Here is a 13,698-nt window from a genome sequence, read left to right as displayed (position 1 = left end):
AGTCCGGCTGGGCCCTGTTGGGTCCCCGAGCCCGAGGCCAGCGGCCGGCACTCAGTGTGTGCTCAACAGCTTACGATCAAGAAACACAGGGACCTAGGGACGCCTGGGTGGCTCAGTGGTTGACTGTCTGCCTTCGGCTCAGGTCGTGATCCCGGGGTCCTGGGATCGAGTCCTGCACTGGGTTCCCCATGGGGAGCCTGCTTCTCCCTCTGCCTGCATCTCTGCCTCTCTCTCTCTGTGTCTCTCATGAATAAATAAAATCTTAAAAAACCCAAAAACAAAAATCCCACAGGGACCTTCACAGGGTCGGGGAGGTGGACAACGTTGTGCGAGCCTCAAGGTCCATCCTGGACTATGGGGTAGAAGGGGGGTATTCTGTGACCCTCAGCAAAGACCATCAACAGTTGGCAGATGCAACTCAGACTTAGCGTGGGAACCAGGGGGCATGGGTGTGACCAGGCAACATGGTTCACCCTTCCCTGGGCTGGAGCGGGTCCCCCCGGACAGCCCCTCCCAGGGCCCAGTTCTGTAGTAGCTCTTTCTAGGCATTCACTAGGCTCCGTAGCCCCTAATTCTCTAAATGGACACGCTACTCCGGGGCAAGGGGCAGACGCACAGCTGAGCTGGCGGTCCTGGTGGTGGCGGTGGGGAGGGGGCCCACTGGGGCAAGAGTCCAAGGAGGGACAGTGGGGAGCTGGGGGCAGCGGGGCGGGGGCACTGTTACCTCTTGACTCCGTAGGCCATGTTGAGCAAATTATCCAGCCTGTGGAAGCAAAAGGGGTGGTCACCGGTGGCCTCCGGGCACACCCCCAGCTGTGACGCTGGCCTGACGCTGGCCGGTGGCCGGCCTGCCCTCCCTGCCCCCACCCAGCAGGCCAGCAGCCCAGCCCTGCCCCCACCCGCCTGCTCCCCGCCCGGCTGGACACCGCCTGGCACGGAACCGTGGTCACTCGGGCGCTGCCTCTCGCCTGCCCTGCCGCTGCCTGGCCTGTGCCCGCGTCCTGTCCTCCCCATCCCAGCCTGCCCAGCCCCACTCGCCTGCCCCCACCCTGCGGGGCTCGGGGCCCCAGAAGGGAAGGTTCAAGCCTCTTTTCGGCAGAGCCCGGCCTGGCGAGTGACAACACCTCTCTGTGCCTCAGGGTCCCTGTTGGTAAATTACAGGCAACACGAGCTCCGTGCTCATGGTCTAGACACCAGGAGGCACAGACGGCTGGAGCCCCATCCCCGACAGAGGGGAGCCCCTTCAGGTGACTCTAAAGCGCTTTTTTTTGTTCTTTGACTCTAAAAACTCCCAACACCGACAATGCCACTCCTAGTGCCCTGCGCCCGTCCGTTGAGGGCCTGCCGGGTACGAGGGCCTGGCCTCAGCCTCTGACCGGCCCACACATTTCCCATCTGCTGCCCTCGGTGTGGACCCCCTCCCAGGGTCCCTCTGCCCTGGAGGAACGGGGTTCAGGGAGGGTGGCTTGCAAGGCTGGGGCCCCCAGCGTGGGGGTCTCGGTGCCCGGGGCTGGGTGGCGGGGCGCTCACCGGAAGCGCTGCGTCTGGTGGTGCAGGGGGCCTGCGTAGCGCCGGGCCGACGACTGGTAGAGGTGAGTGAGCAGGGCCTGCCCAGTCTTCTGACTCGGGTTGTTGGCGAACTTGACCGTGATGGGCTCGGCCGCTCCCAGCGGCTTCTGCCCATTCAGTCCTTTGATGGCCTCCTCGGCCTCAATCCTCTTGTCAAAGCGGATGAACCCCACGCCCCGAGAGACACCTGCCAGGGAGTGAGGGCGCGTCACGAGGGCCCGTCACCCGCCCCTCCCCGGCCCAGTGCCCTGCCAGGCGCAGCGTCCGCGCAGCCTACCTGTGACCTGGTCCACCAGGATGCGAGAAGTGATGATGCGGCCGTACTGGGAGAAGAGCTGCTCCATTTCTTTCTGGCTCATGGTCTTGGGGAGTCCGCTGACGTACAGGTTAGCATCGCGGATGGATGCAGAACTGGGTCTGGCATAGGACACCTGGAGTGGGGGCCCAGGTGGGCAGAGGTGAGGGGAGGACCCGGTTCACAGATGGGGAGAGGGAGGCCACGTCCCGACCACCAGGGAGCTGCAGAGGCGCCTCATCTAGTCCCTCAACAAATATCTCTCAAGTCACCTCCCTGGGTGGTGCCGGCCAGGGCATGGGGGAGGGGACGTGGCCCTGGCCGACAATGAGGCCCGGCCTGCATAAAGTGGTGGGGGAGACCCGTTGCTGGGCCCCCGGGTCAGATGTCTCCCCAGGACCTCGAGCCCCCAGCCCCTGAGCTCACGCCGTACACTCCATCAACATGAAATTTCCTGCTTCTTTGGAAGGTGAGCCCAGGACTGTGGCCCTTCTTTCTGACCACATTGGGGCCCACAGGGCCACCCAGGTCTTTACCCACCAGCTCCATGCTGATGACTCCCAAACGTCCGACTCTAGTGTGGGCCTGTGTGACACCTGCCTCTGGGTGCCACACGAGGTCTCACAGGCGGTCACACTCTGTGAGGCTGCACCCAGCTCCCAACTGCTCCCAACTTGTCCCAGTTCAGTAACTGTCCCCAGTGCCTGTCTTTCACACGGACACCCAATCCACCACCGATCCTTCCTCATTACTTGGAATCCACACACTCCCAATTCCACTGCCCCACCCTGGCCCACCTCCCACTATCGCTCGCCCAGACCAGTACAGCAGCCTGTACCCCCGGTCCCCACCCCCCAGTCTAACGTCCCATCTCTTTCCTCTACAGCTGCCAGAGGGCGCCTGTGAGCAACTGAGTCAGGGCACATCCTTCCTTGGCTCAGAACCTTCTGTGGCTCCCACTTTCTCCAGAGTAAAAGTCCTTCTCACAGCCCACAAGGCCCCACACAACCTGCCCATCACCCCACCCCCTCACTCCCATCTCTGCCCAGATCGCTCTGTTTCAGCCACACCAGTCTCTGTGTTCCCCAAACACACCAGGCACACTTCAGCCACGAGGCCTTTGCTCTGGTTGTTCCCATCGGCCGGGAACATCCTTCCTCTCCGCTCTTCTTTTGTCTCAGCTCAAATGTCCTCCCTGTCCTCTCCCATCTGAATTTGGTCCTCCGCCCCTACCCACCCGCCCCCGTCACTCTCTCCAAGCACTTCTCTCAGTCGTGAATTGGACACGTTTTAGTATAATCTTTCGATTTGTGTCATTAATTATGGTCCAGCCCAACAATGAAACTCTCTGCAGCTGTTTAAAAAATGGTGGACGTGTATATTTATTTCCCCGAAACAGTGGCGAGTATTGTAAACTGAGGGAAAGAAAAGTCCATTTACAGAGCAGCCAGTTGTGTGACCCCATCTCATTGTGTGCTTATCAGTGTCCTGGAAACACAGTCTGGAGGGGCCCCCAGATGCTAACAGGTTGACCTATAGCTTCCAGGGGCACCGGGCTGGGGCATGAGCGTCTCTATTTCTGCCAGGGTCTATTCTCCGTCTCTTTCTAAATTAACCTCTAGGTAGATAAGGGTCATTGTCAAGGGTCTGGCTTTCGTTTGGGGTGGTGAGTTGTGAGGGCATATCATTTCATTAGAGATGAGTAATTAAAAAACTAACAAAAGGAGTCAATGGGGCCAGGGGTGGGTCTGGGTGAGAGCCTCATGGGCTGGAGGTAGAGGGGTTCTAATTAATGCAATTGTGAGCACCTGGGGTCCTCCAGGAAACAAACACAAACACCGCAGCTGCTCTTTTTCCTGTAGTAATAATTAAAAATCATAGCCATGTACTTGATGGTTTCCACTCTGGCCTGTGAGGCTGTGAGTTTTGAGGGGTGAGGGTTTGTTGATGAATCAAAGTTAGGGGTGAGGGGAAGGCAAGTGTGAGCTTCTGAGTGGGTGTTTGGGGTCAGAAGTCACTTGAGGCACTGAGTAGGGCTTCGGGGGTCTTCTCCATCCGCACATGATGGGGGCTGACCCAGGTCCCTCACCTGGATGTGCGCTCGGCCAGACGTGACTAGGGCAAAATCTGCCAGAGCACCCAGTCGGGACCAGCCATACAACAGTGCCACCCAGGCAGACACACAGACACATACACAGACACGAGGCCACACTGTGCCACCCACTGCACAGCCCCGGTGACTGCACCAGCAAAACGGTGACTCAAGGCTGCTAAGACATTCACAGAAGCTCTGGGGGTCTTCAGTAATTACAGTAAGAGTCGCAGAACCACACACCTGTCACCACTGCACAAGCCCACGTCACACCCGTTCCATCCCGAATAGGGCACAGGTAGACACACCCACACAACTTCAGTCTGCCACACAAACACCTTGTCACAGCCAGACACACCCACACAGCCCACCAGGTCACAGCTGGAGTCCCAGTGTGTCACAAAGCACCTGTGAAATAAACACATCCTACAGACACACAGTGACACACTCGAAGTCTCTAACAGCCAGACTCATGCGACAACAGACACATAGCTGCGGTGTCCCACAAACACAATGGCTCACAGCCCAGGGTATCTCACACACACATACACACACGCTCACTGCATCACATGCATAATGGCCTCTGGATTTGTCACCCTCATGCCCCAGGGCTTCTGGGTCTAGTTGGCCAAGGAGAGAGACTCATCAGGTCATGACCTCATCCTCCCCCACCACACAGAATAAGAGGAAGAGATTCCTGCACCTCACTTCCCAGAGACAACTGGGGCCAGATGGGCACCCCCAGTGTAGCCTCCCCCAAGGTTCCAGAGCAGATTTGTGGGGCGGAGTCCAGACACCCCCAGGCAAACCTAGAGAGGGGGGTTTCCATGGCGACCCCCCCCAGGGAACCTGGGCTAGCAGAGTCCCAGCTGCAGCTGCTGAGAGGGGAGGTTGTGGGGGGAGGGGCATTGCACAAAGGTGGGGGAGGGGCTCGCCCCTAATCCCGCCCTCCCAGACCCTAATTAGGCTCCAGATGGCAGATGGGCCCCCACCCCTCCTCCATTTCCATGACAAAGGCAAGGGGACTGCCCGTCAGACCCTGGTCACTCTTCTACTGCCAATGGGATGGCTACTTCCCTGAGCCACCAGAGAATGTGGAGCTGATATGCTGATATTCTCTGACAAATGAGGAAACTGAGTTTCAGAGAGGAAGAGTCTGGGCCTGGGTGCCCAGCTAGGAATTCTTGGGGGAGAGTTTGAACCACTGAGGGGATGAACCATGGAGGAGATGGGTGGGTGGGAAAAGGGGTTTGTGGCAGGGGAGGTGGCTGTAGGCATTAAGTGGCAGTGAAGGGGGCAGTCCAAGTGGGCAGTAATAAGGGAGATTGGGGATAGTTGTAGATGGGCAGTAATGGGGGACAGGCAGCAGAGAGAAATGAGGAGGGCACTAACCTTGATGGTCTTCGTCTGCAGTTTGAGGCCGTTGAGGGTGTTGATGGCTTTGTCTGCATCGTTGGGGTCAGAGTAGTTCACAAACCCATAACCGAGGCTCTGCCCTGTGGGCAGGACCAGGATGATGACCTCCCCACACGTACCCGTGTCCTCCCAGACCCAGTCCTGAGAGGCTGACTGCCATTGCTCAAGGTTGTGAGAACTAAGATCCCCATCTTACTGTTCCCCCCCCTCTGAGTACTACCCTGTCCTTAGGACACCTCAAATCCCCCAGAGTCCTGCTTGCCCCCATCACCCCTGAGATACCCCACCAGAGATCACACCTGTCTCCCCATTATACCTCGGATCCCCCAGGGTGCTACTTGCCCCCATCACACCTGTACTCCTGAGACTACCACCTCTGTCTCCTCCCTCCCCACCTGCCAGCAGCCACACCTGTGATCTTATCTCGAACCAACTTGCAGGATTCAATGTCACCAATGCTGCCGAAGAGACTCTTGAACTCGTCCTGGGTCATGTTCTGGGGCAGGTAGTTGACGATGAGGTTGGTCTTGCTGTCATCAGTGGCTCCGTTTGTACCAAGGAGTGGCCCGTTGGGCAGGGCCGGGCCGGCCGGGCCCCCCGCCACCTGAGACTCCATGGCCCCGAGTATCTGCTGGAGACAACAGGCCACACCCGCTCACGGCCCAGTCCCTACTCAGGAATCAGTGGGATTGAGGAGGGGCTCAGTGGTGATGGATCAGTCATGTCTGACATGGGCTTAAACATGGAGAGAGGACAAGTATTATTCTAATAATCCCTACCATTCCTCTAGCATTAGGCAAGCACCTTACATGTGATTTTACTGTGAGAAATTCCATATATAGATGCCATATATATCTGTTTGCTATGTTTGCCTGTCTAAAATCAATCTGTGCATTTCTAGAACAATAAAATGAACACTTTTGTTTTCAGAATAAGAAATATAATATTTTTATTAGCTTTGAAGTCCTCATAAGCTTCTCCCTGACTACATACTGCCCTCCTGCCACCAAAGGTAATTCCTATCCCAAATGTGTTAGTATTTCTTTTGCTTCATCCATAATTTTCCCACTAGGCATTCATTACCCTCCCATGCCCAGGTTTTCCACTGAGCTATTTTTTATCATTTTCATTTATTTTTAATTTATTTTTTAATATTTTATTTATTTATTCATGAGAGACACAGGGAGAGAGGCAGAGACATCGGCAGAGGGAGAAGCAGGTTCCCTGCAGGGAGCCCGACATGGGACTCGATCCCCAGACTCCAGGATCACGTCCCCAGCTGAAGGCAGATGCTCAACTGCTGAGCCACCCAGGAGTCCCTCATTTTTATTATTTAAAAATTTTTTCATTTATTTGAGAGAGAGGGAGAGAAGAGGGGCAGAGGGAGAGGGAAAGAGATAATCTCAAGGAGATGTCCCTCTCACCCTCAGCACTAAAACTGACACGGGGCTCAATCCCCCACAACGCTGAGATCACAACCTGAGCTGAAATCAAGAGTCAGGTGCTCAAGACTGCTAACTCTGGGAAACGAACTAGGGGTGGTAGAAGGGGAGGAGGGCGGGGGGTGGGAGTGAATGGGTGACGGGCACTGGGGGTTATTCTGTATGTTAGTAAATTGAACACCAATAAAAAATAAATTAAAAAAAAAAAAGAGTCAGGTGCTCAACTGACTGAGCCACCCAGAAGTCCCTATTACTTTTTAAAAATGTTTTATTTTTAAGTAATCTCTACACCCAATGTGGGGCTTGAACTCACAACCCTGATATCAAGAGTTGCATGCTTTACTGACTGAGCCAGCCAGGTGCCCTTGAGCTATTTAAATGTATAACTAACATAATAACACCAGCAAATAATGACAGTTTTATTTATTTATCTCCAATCTATACCTGTTATTTATTTTTCTTGTCTTATTGCAGGGGTTACATTGTGGTAATGGCTTCTTTATATTCATAATGTTAAAGGAAATGCTTTAAATATTTCACAGCTAAATTTGACTTTTGCTGTGGGTTTTCATATTATGAATGTTTAATTTTATTCCTAGTATCCTAACAAGATTTTTTTTAAAGAATAGATGTTGAATTTTTTTAAAGATTATTTATTTATTTATTTATTTATTTATTTATTTATTTATTTATTCATGAGAGACACACACACACAGAGGGGCAGAAACACAGGTAGAGGGAAAAGCAGGCTCCATGCAGGGAGCCCGATGTGGGACTCAGATCTCGGGACTCCAGGATCACGGCCTGGGCCGAAGGCAGGCGCTAAACCACTGAGTCACCCAGGGATCCCCTAGATGTTGAATTTTATTTAACTTATTTCTTACATCTATTTTTAAAACAACTGACATATAATGTTACATTTAGTTTCAGGTGTATAACACAATGATTCAATATTTGTATATATTGCAAAATTATCTTCATGATAAGTCTAGTTAACATCCATCATCATACATAGTTATAATTTTTTTTCCTGTGTTGAGAACTTCTAAGATCTGCTTTCTTAGAAGTATTTAGCAATTTTCAAAAATATTCTACATGTATTTTACACATAAGGACCACACAGAGAAGACTTTTAAAGCCACATCTGGGCTCAGCAGGAAACAGAGCTGGGATTATCTGTCATGGGCATGGGAAGGTAAAGTACCCAGCCATTTCCTTAGGTTTTCTCCTATGGCATTGTTGGCAGATGGGTTACCCTCACTTGAAAAATCAAATTGATTGCTAGGGTTTTCACAAAGGGATGAATTAGGAAGGATTAGAAGCCATATTCAGTTTCAGCAGGAGAGATCACTGTGATTGATTAGCAAGATCTTTGTGACCACAGAATTAGAAAGTGTCAGCAGGTACACTTCATCTCAGCCATCCCTGACCCAAAATACAATACCATACTTGTTCCCAAATATTGGACATACTGTGTGCCAGGCACCGTGCAAAGCCCTCTACAGGAAAGGTTGTTGTTGTTTTTTTTCCTTATTCTCGACCACCCTGAAAAGAGTTCTTAATTTTTTCTGCTTAACAGACGCTGTGAACTGAATGCCTGTGTCCCCTCAAATTTATATGTGGCAACCTTAATCCCCAATGTGATGGTATTTGGATGTGGAATCTTTGGGAGGTAATTAGGTCATGACGGTGGAGCCCGAAAGAATGGTATTCATGTCCTTACAAAAAGGGACAGGAGAGAGATGATCTCTCTCTCCACCATGTGAGGACACAGCAAGAAGATATCCACCTGCAAAACAGGGGGCAAGTCCTTACTAGAAACCAAATTGGCTGCTACTTTGATCTTGGACTTCCCAGTTTCCAGAAGAAGATTTATGAGAAATAAATGTCTGCTGTTTAAGTCTCCCAGTTTATGGCATTTTGTTAGAGCAGCCCGAGCTAAGACAACAGATGAGGAAAGCGAAGTTCAGCAATGTTTTAAAAATTACTGGGGATCCCTGGGTGGCTCAGTGGTTGAGCACCTGCCTTTGGCTCAGGGCGTGATCCTGGAGTCCCTGGGATCGAGTGTCACGTCGGGCTCCCTGTATGGAGCCTGCTTCTCCCTCTGCCTGTGTCACTGCCTCTCTCTCTCTCTCTCTCTCTCTCTCTCTCTGTGTCTCTCATGAATGAATAAATAAAATCTTCTATAAATAAATAAATAAATAAATAAATAATTACTAACGGTCACGCAGGTTATAAATGGCGTGACAGGGATTTGCACAGGAGTTTTTCTGGTCTACAGTCTGTATTTTCAACTTTCACTGCCAATGAAGAATAGTGCTAGCTCTAACATTTCTCAGCTGTGTGTCCTCGGGTAGGCTCCACAAAGCTTCTGGGCCTCAGCTCCACTTTGCGGCAAACTCCAAGTTACTGGCACAGTGACCCCAGGGAAGGATCTAAAGTCACATATGGGTGCAGCTGCAAAGCATTCGGGATCAGGTCTGCCATGGGCACAATCACAGGAAGCAGCTTGTCATGTCTGTCATCCCTGCCTCGTAAATACTGCTATTAATACTGGTCCTGCTCCATTGACATCTTCTGTGTGCCAGGCACTGTGTGAAGTGATGCCTGGAAAGGCATCATTTCACTTATTACTCCCAATCATCTTTAGAGACAGCAACACAGTCTCCATTTTATAAGTGAGGCAACTGAGCTCAGACGTCGAGGGATATGAATGGGGAATTCGATTTCAAACCTGGCTCTGATGGACTTCAGAGCTGGTTTTAAAGACAGTCACCAATGCCTGGGGGCAGCTTTGCCACCTCATAGGTGTGTGTCCTCAGGGATGATCTTAGCTCTTCTCTGGGCCTCTGTTTCCTTTCTGTTTACTCTTATCAAAAGGATGGCAATGGAGGGTCAACTCCCCTGCATCTCCAGTTGGCTGAGAGTGGCTGTCTGGGGGCTTCCGGGAGAGTTATTCTGAAGCCTCGTCCAGACTGAGCAGGAACCCACACTGGGTTGATTAGCAATGTCTGTCCCAGGCGCCTGTGATAAAGCAGTAAGGCACACTACAGGTCTGCATCCAGTTTCATAAGATTCATACTTCACCAATGGCCACGTATGGGTGGCCTGTTATATGCCAGACAAAATCCTTTATGTGAAAATTTCCGGGCAATTCTTCCAACATTGAACACTGTGGGACTCTTTTCTTCATTTAACAGAAGAGGTAACAATCTCAGTGAAGGGGTGGGGATTTCCACGAGGTTGGGTGTCATGCAAATGGCGTATCTAGAAATCAGATCCGGAGGACCCCTTGGTGGCTCAGTGGTTGAGCGTCTGCCTTTGGCTCAGGTCATGATCCTGGGGTCCTGGGATCGAGTCCCACATCATGCTCCTCACAGGGAGCCTGCTTCTCCCTCTGCCTATGTCCCTGCCTTCTCTCTGTGTGTCTCTCGTGAATAAATAAATAAAATCTTAAAAAAAAGAAAAAAAGAATTCAGATCTGGAGCTTGGACATCAGAACCTACTTTACTAACAAAAAAGGCTAATAATAGTAAAAACAACAGCAAAGTGAAACCAAGCACTAACTCTACACCTAGCCCAGGCATGACTACATTTAAACTCACTCTGTTGGCCGAGTCTACCCATTCAATTCAACAAATGTTTACTGGGTGCCACCATATGCCGGCTCCTGGCTCCACCTTCCTCACTGTGTATCCTCCGACACTCATACTGCCTCTCTAAGCCTCTGTCCCTCCACTAAGGATATGGCACAGAGATTCCCTAACACAAAGATGGATTCTGAATTCCCTTCTGGGCTCAGCAAACTAGAGTTCTGTGATTGGCTGATGACGTCTTCTATGGGAACCCCCTCCCCCAATAATTAGCAGTACACAAGCCACTGTTTCAGGACACAGCAAGTTCCAGCTTTGGAACCCCGACTATGTGTCAGGCACTGAGCAGGTGCAAAGGTTTCGTTGACTTCCCACAAGCACACTGAAAGCTGGAGATCATCTTCTCCACTTCTTAGATGGAGAAATTGAGGGTCAGAGGGACCTGAGATTTGCCGGGGAGTGATGGGAGGCGGTGGTAATGATGAAGTTTGACTACTGATCTGACTACCCCAGAGCCTACAGAGCCACCCCAAAAATCCTCAACTTGGATGGGGTTAAAAGGTAATTGGGATCTTGAGAACCAGCCTACTAATCTCCCCAGCACCCCATCTCCCTCCCATCTGTGCCAGAGCTTAGCAGGATCAGTGTCGCGTTTCCTCTGCAGCTCAGCCGGCTGAGCCGCTAATAGGGATCGGATTGGTGGAGACCACACCCGCCCTGCCCCAGCCCACAGCAAACGCGTGGCCTGGGATGACTCGGGGATCGCAGGGACCTTGGAGGGCTGTCCCAGGTCAGGAGTGAAGAGGTGAATTCAGAGAGGAGGAGGGTAGATCCAGGATGGAGAGGCAGAGACCCACTGGGGGCAATGGAACCTTCCCTCCCAGTCTCTCCAGCTCTTCCTCTGGATCTCTCTTTCTGTTTCTCCCCCCCCCCCCCGCCCCGTTTCTCTGTCCTCTTCTGCCCTCTGAACCCATCTGTCTGCCCCCCTTCTCTGCCACTGTTTCTTCAACTCTTTTGCACCATTGCACACACACGTGACATAAGGATTTTGCAGTGAACACCTACAGTCACTTGCCATGTAGATCCTCCTGTGTCTGACCCCTTTGGCCCCAGCTGTGCCCCTTGGTCTCAGCCACAGTGGTAGATGCCTGGATGCTGGCGACAATAGGGCATTGAGTGGCTATGCATAGTGAGGCTGGGCCACCACGTGGTGCTAACTAGGCCTCCCACTTCTGGGTCCTTCTCCCTCCATGTAGGGCCCTCACTGTCTCAGTTTATCCCCTCACTTCCTCCCAGCCTGTCCGCATGGTGGACCTCTGCCTGAGTGCCCTCCAGTGGAGTAGCCAGGCCTTTCAGGGCTTCAAGGCCCTTGTGTGACCTCTGACCACACCCTTGCCCCTTTGTGCATCAGTTTCCCTCTTTCAAATGAAGGAACAGATCAGAGGAATGGATGTTGGGCTGTTGTGGGGGTTCTGAGAGTCCTCAGGAGGCTGCACTCGCGTTCCTGCACCTGGATTGGCAGCCTGAGGCCCAGAGAGGGGAGGGAGCCGGCCTAAGGTCACACAGCAGAGAAGCGTGGCCTCTCCAGCCTCCTTTCTCCGAGCCAGGTGGGCGGGTCCCATGGTCCCCTGTAGGGAGGGAGCGCTGAGCATCCCTCCACCCACTGTGCTTGCCCCCACTCCAAGAAGAGGCCCAGAAAGAGACACAGTGCACAGAGACGCGCACACACACAGACCGGAAAGGCAGTAAGTACGGAAGAAGGAGGCCTGGGCGCTGGGACCAGACAAAGGACGCGCGGCGGCGCGGGGAGCGGAGTCGCGCGGCGGGGGCGGGGGTGGAGCCGGGGTGGGGCTAGAACTGGCCAGCCCCGCCCCCGGGATACGCCCGGGTTGCCGAGTGGAAATCCGAGGGCTCGGGCGAGGCCGGGCCCTGGGGGCCCCAGGGGGCGGGGTCCAGATGGGCGGGGCAGGGGCGTGGTTATACAGGGCGTGGCCGGGCGTGGCCGCGGGTTCGGGAGCTGACCAGCTCGGTGGCTGCTGAAAGCACCGGGAGTGGGGCGAGCGGCGCGGGCGGGCGGGCGCTCTCAAGGTCACCCCGAGGCCCAGAGCCCTGGCAGGGTGGGGCGCCTGGACCTGGCTTAGGGGACATCCCCGAGCTCCTTACCCCATCCCCCGTGGGGCGGGGGCCCAGCAGTCAGGAAGCCCCCCCGCGGGCCCTCCTCTCCCCTCCCCCTCCCCGAAGCCTGAGGCGCCCGCGCGAGGCTACGGCCCGCTAAGAAGCTCCGAGAAACAAAGGGACGCGGCGGCAGCGGCGGCGGGCCCGCGGGGCCTCCGGGCGCGCCCCCTCCTCTCCCCTCCCCGCTTGCCGCAAGGTCGACGGGCTCGAGGACGAGACGCCCGGCTCCCCGGGCGCGGCCACGGCCCAGGGCGCGCGATCCGACGCCACCCGCTTTCCCGGGGTTCTCGGGGACGGCTTGCCGCCTTGTCCTGGCCCAGCACCAGTGATTGGGGCCCTGCGTTTGCCTGGGCGGCCTGCGGGGTCCGGGCCTGGATGGAGAAGGCATCCTCCGCTGCTGCGGCCCCTCCCCCATCAGGCCTGCTGGAAGGGGGCAATCCCGCCCCCAGGGCGCTGTAGGACGCCTCCCCGAATCGGAGTTCGGCTCCCTAAGGCCTCTCAGGCCAGACTCTATGCGCCCCCAGCACTCTGGGTGCGGCCCTGCCCACTCTCAGGCCCCGAGGCTCGGTCCTACCCCCCCACCGGGGCCTAGCTAGGCCTGGTCCTACCCCCCCACCCCCCCCCCCCGCCATCTCCGCGGAGCCTGTGCCTAACCCCTCCCCAACCAGGTTCCATCTCATCTCAGCGACAAGGGAATACCTACAGTGACCATTCTTGTGTGCCCGGCGGGCGCGGTCCGTGTTGAGGGCGGCTCCGGGGGTCGTGCACTCCTTGGGGGGCGCTCGATGCTCACTCCGGGGTCCTGCCCGGGCGGCCTCTGGCGCGGCCGCTGCAGAGGTGTAGATGAAGGCGGCGGCTCCCTCGAGGGCCGGGGACGGGCCCGAGCCCGAGGACGCGCGCGCGGATAGCCGGGCCCCGGGGTGGCCTGCGGGCGGCAGGGGATGGAAAGAGGGAGCGGGCGCGGGATTGAGAACGCCCCCTGCGCGGCCCCGCGGGGCCCGGGGAGGTTGCGCTTCCTGACAGAGATCGCGGCGCTCAGTCTTTCGCCGCCGCCCCTCGGCCGGGCCTGTCCTGTCCTGGATGCTCAGTCCGCTCCCCTCGCCCGCCCTCCCTCCC

At 54.9% G+C, this 13,698-nt stretch overlaps 1 protein-coding gene across 3 annotated transcripts in view; it reads right to left on the bottom strand.

Annotated features, from left to right (window-relative positions):
- The window catches only part of ELAVL3 (ELAV like RNA binding protein 3), an 18,489-nt gene extending 4,791 nt beyond the window's left edge, over nucleotides 1-13,698 (bottom strand). The window contains exons 1-6 of one of the 3 annotated variants that reach the window (XM_077859863.1): nucleotides 13,286-13,698; nucleotides 5,784-6,003; nucleotides 5,349-5,452; nucleotides 1,847-2,000; nucleotides 1,531-1,756; nucleotides 725-763 (exon numbers count right to left, since the gene is read on the bottom strand). In XM_077859863.1, the coding sequence (XP_077715989.1) occupies nucleotides 725-763; nucleotides 1,531-1,756; nucleotides 1,847-2,000; nucleotides 5,349-5,452; nucleotides 5,784-6,003; nucleotides 13,286-13,294 (752 nt within the window). In that variant the 5' untranslated portion in view covers nucleotides 13,295-13,698. The remainder of the gene's footprint in view (nucleotides 1-724; nucleotides 764-1,530; nucleotides 1,757-1,846; nucleotides 2,001-5,348; nucleotides 5,453-5,783; nucleotides 6,004-13,285) is intronic. The other 2 variants (XM_077859862.1, XM_077859861.1) reach the window with 2 other exon arrangements.

Source organism: Canis aureus, chromosome 19 (genome assembly GCF_053574225.1).
Source record: "Canis aureus isolate CA01 chromosome 19, VMU_Caureus_v.1.0, whole genome shotgun sequence".
Taxonomy (NCBI): domain Eukaryota; kingdom Metazoa; phylum Chordata; class Mammalia; order Carnivora; family Canidae; genus Canis; species Canis aureus.
The sequence above is the reverse complement of the archived record's forward strand: the minus strand, read 5'-3'. Positions and strand labels throughout refer to the sequence as shown.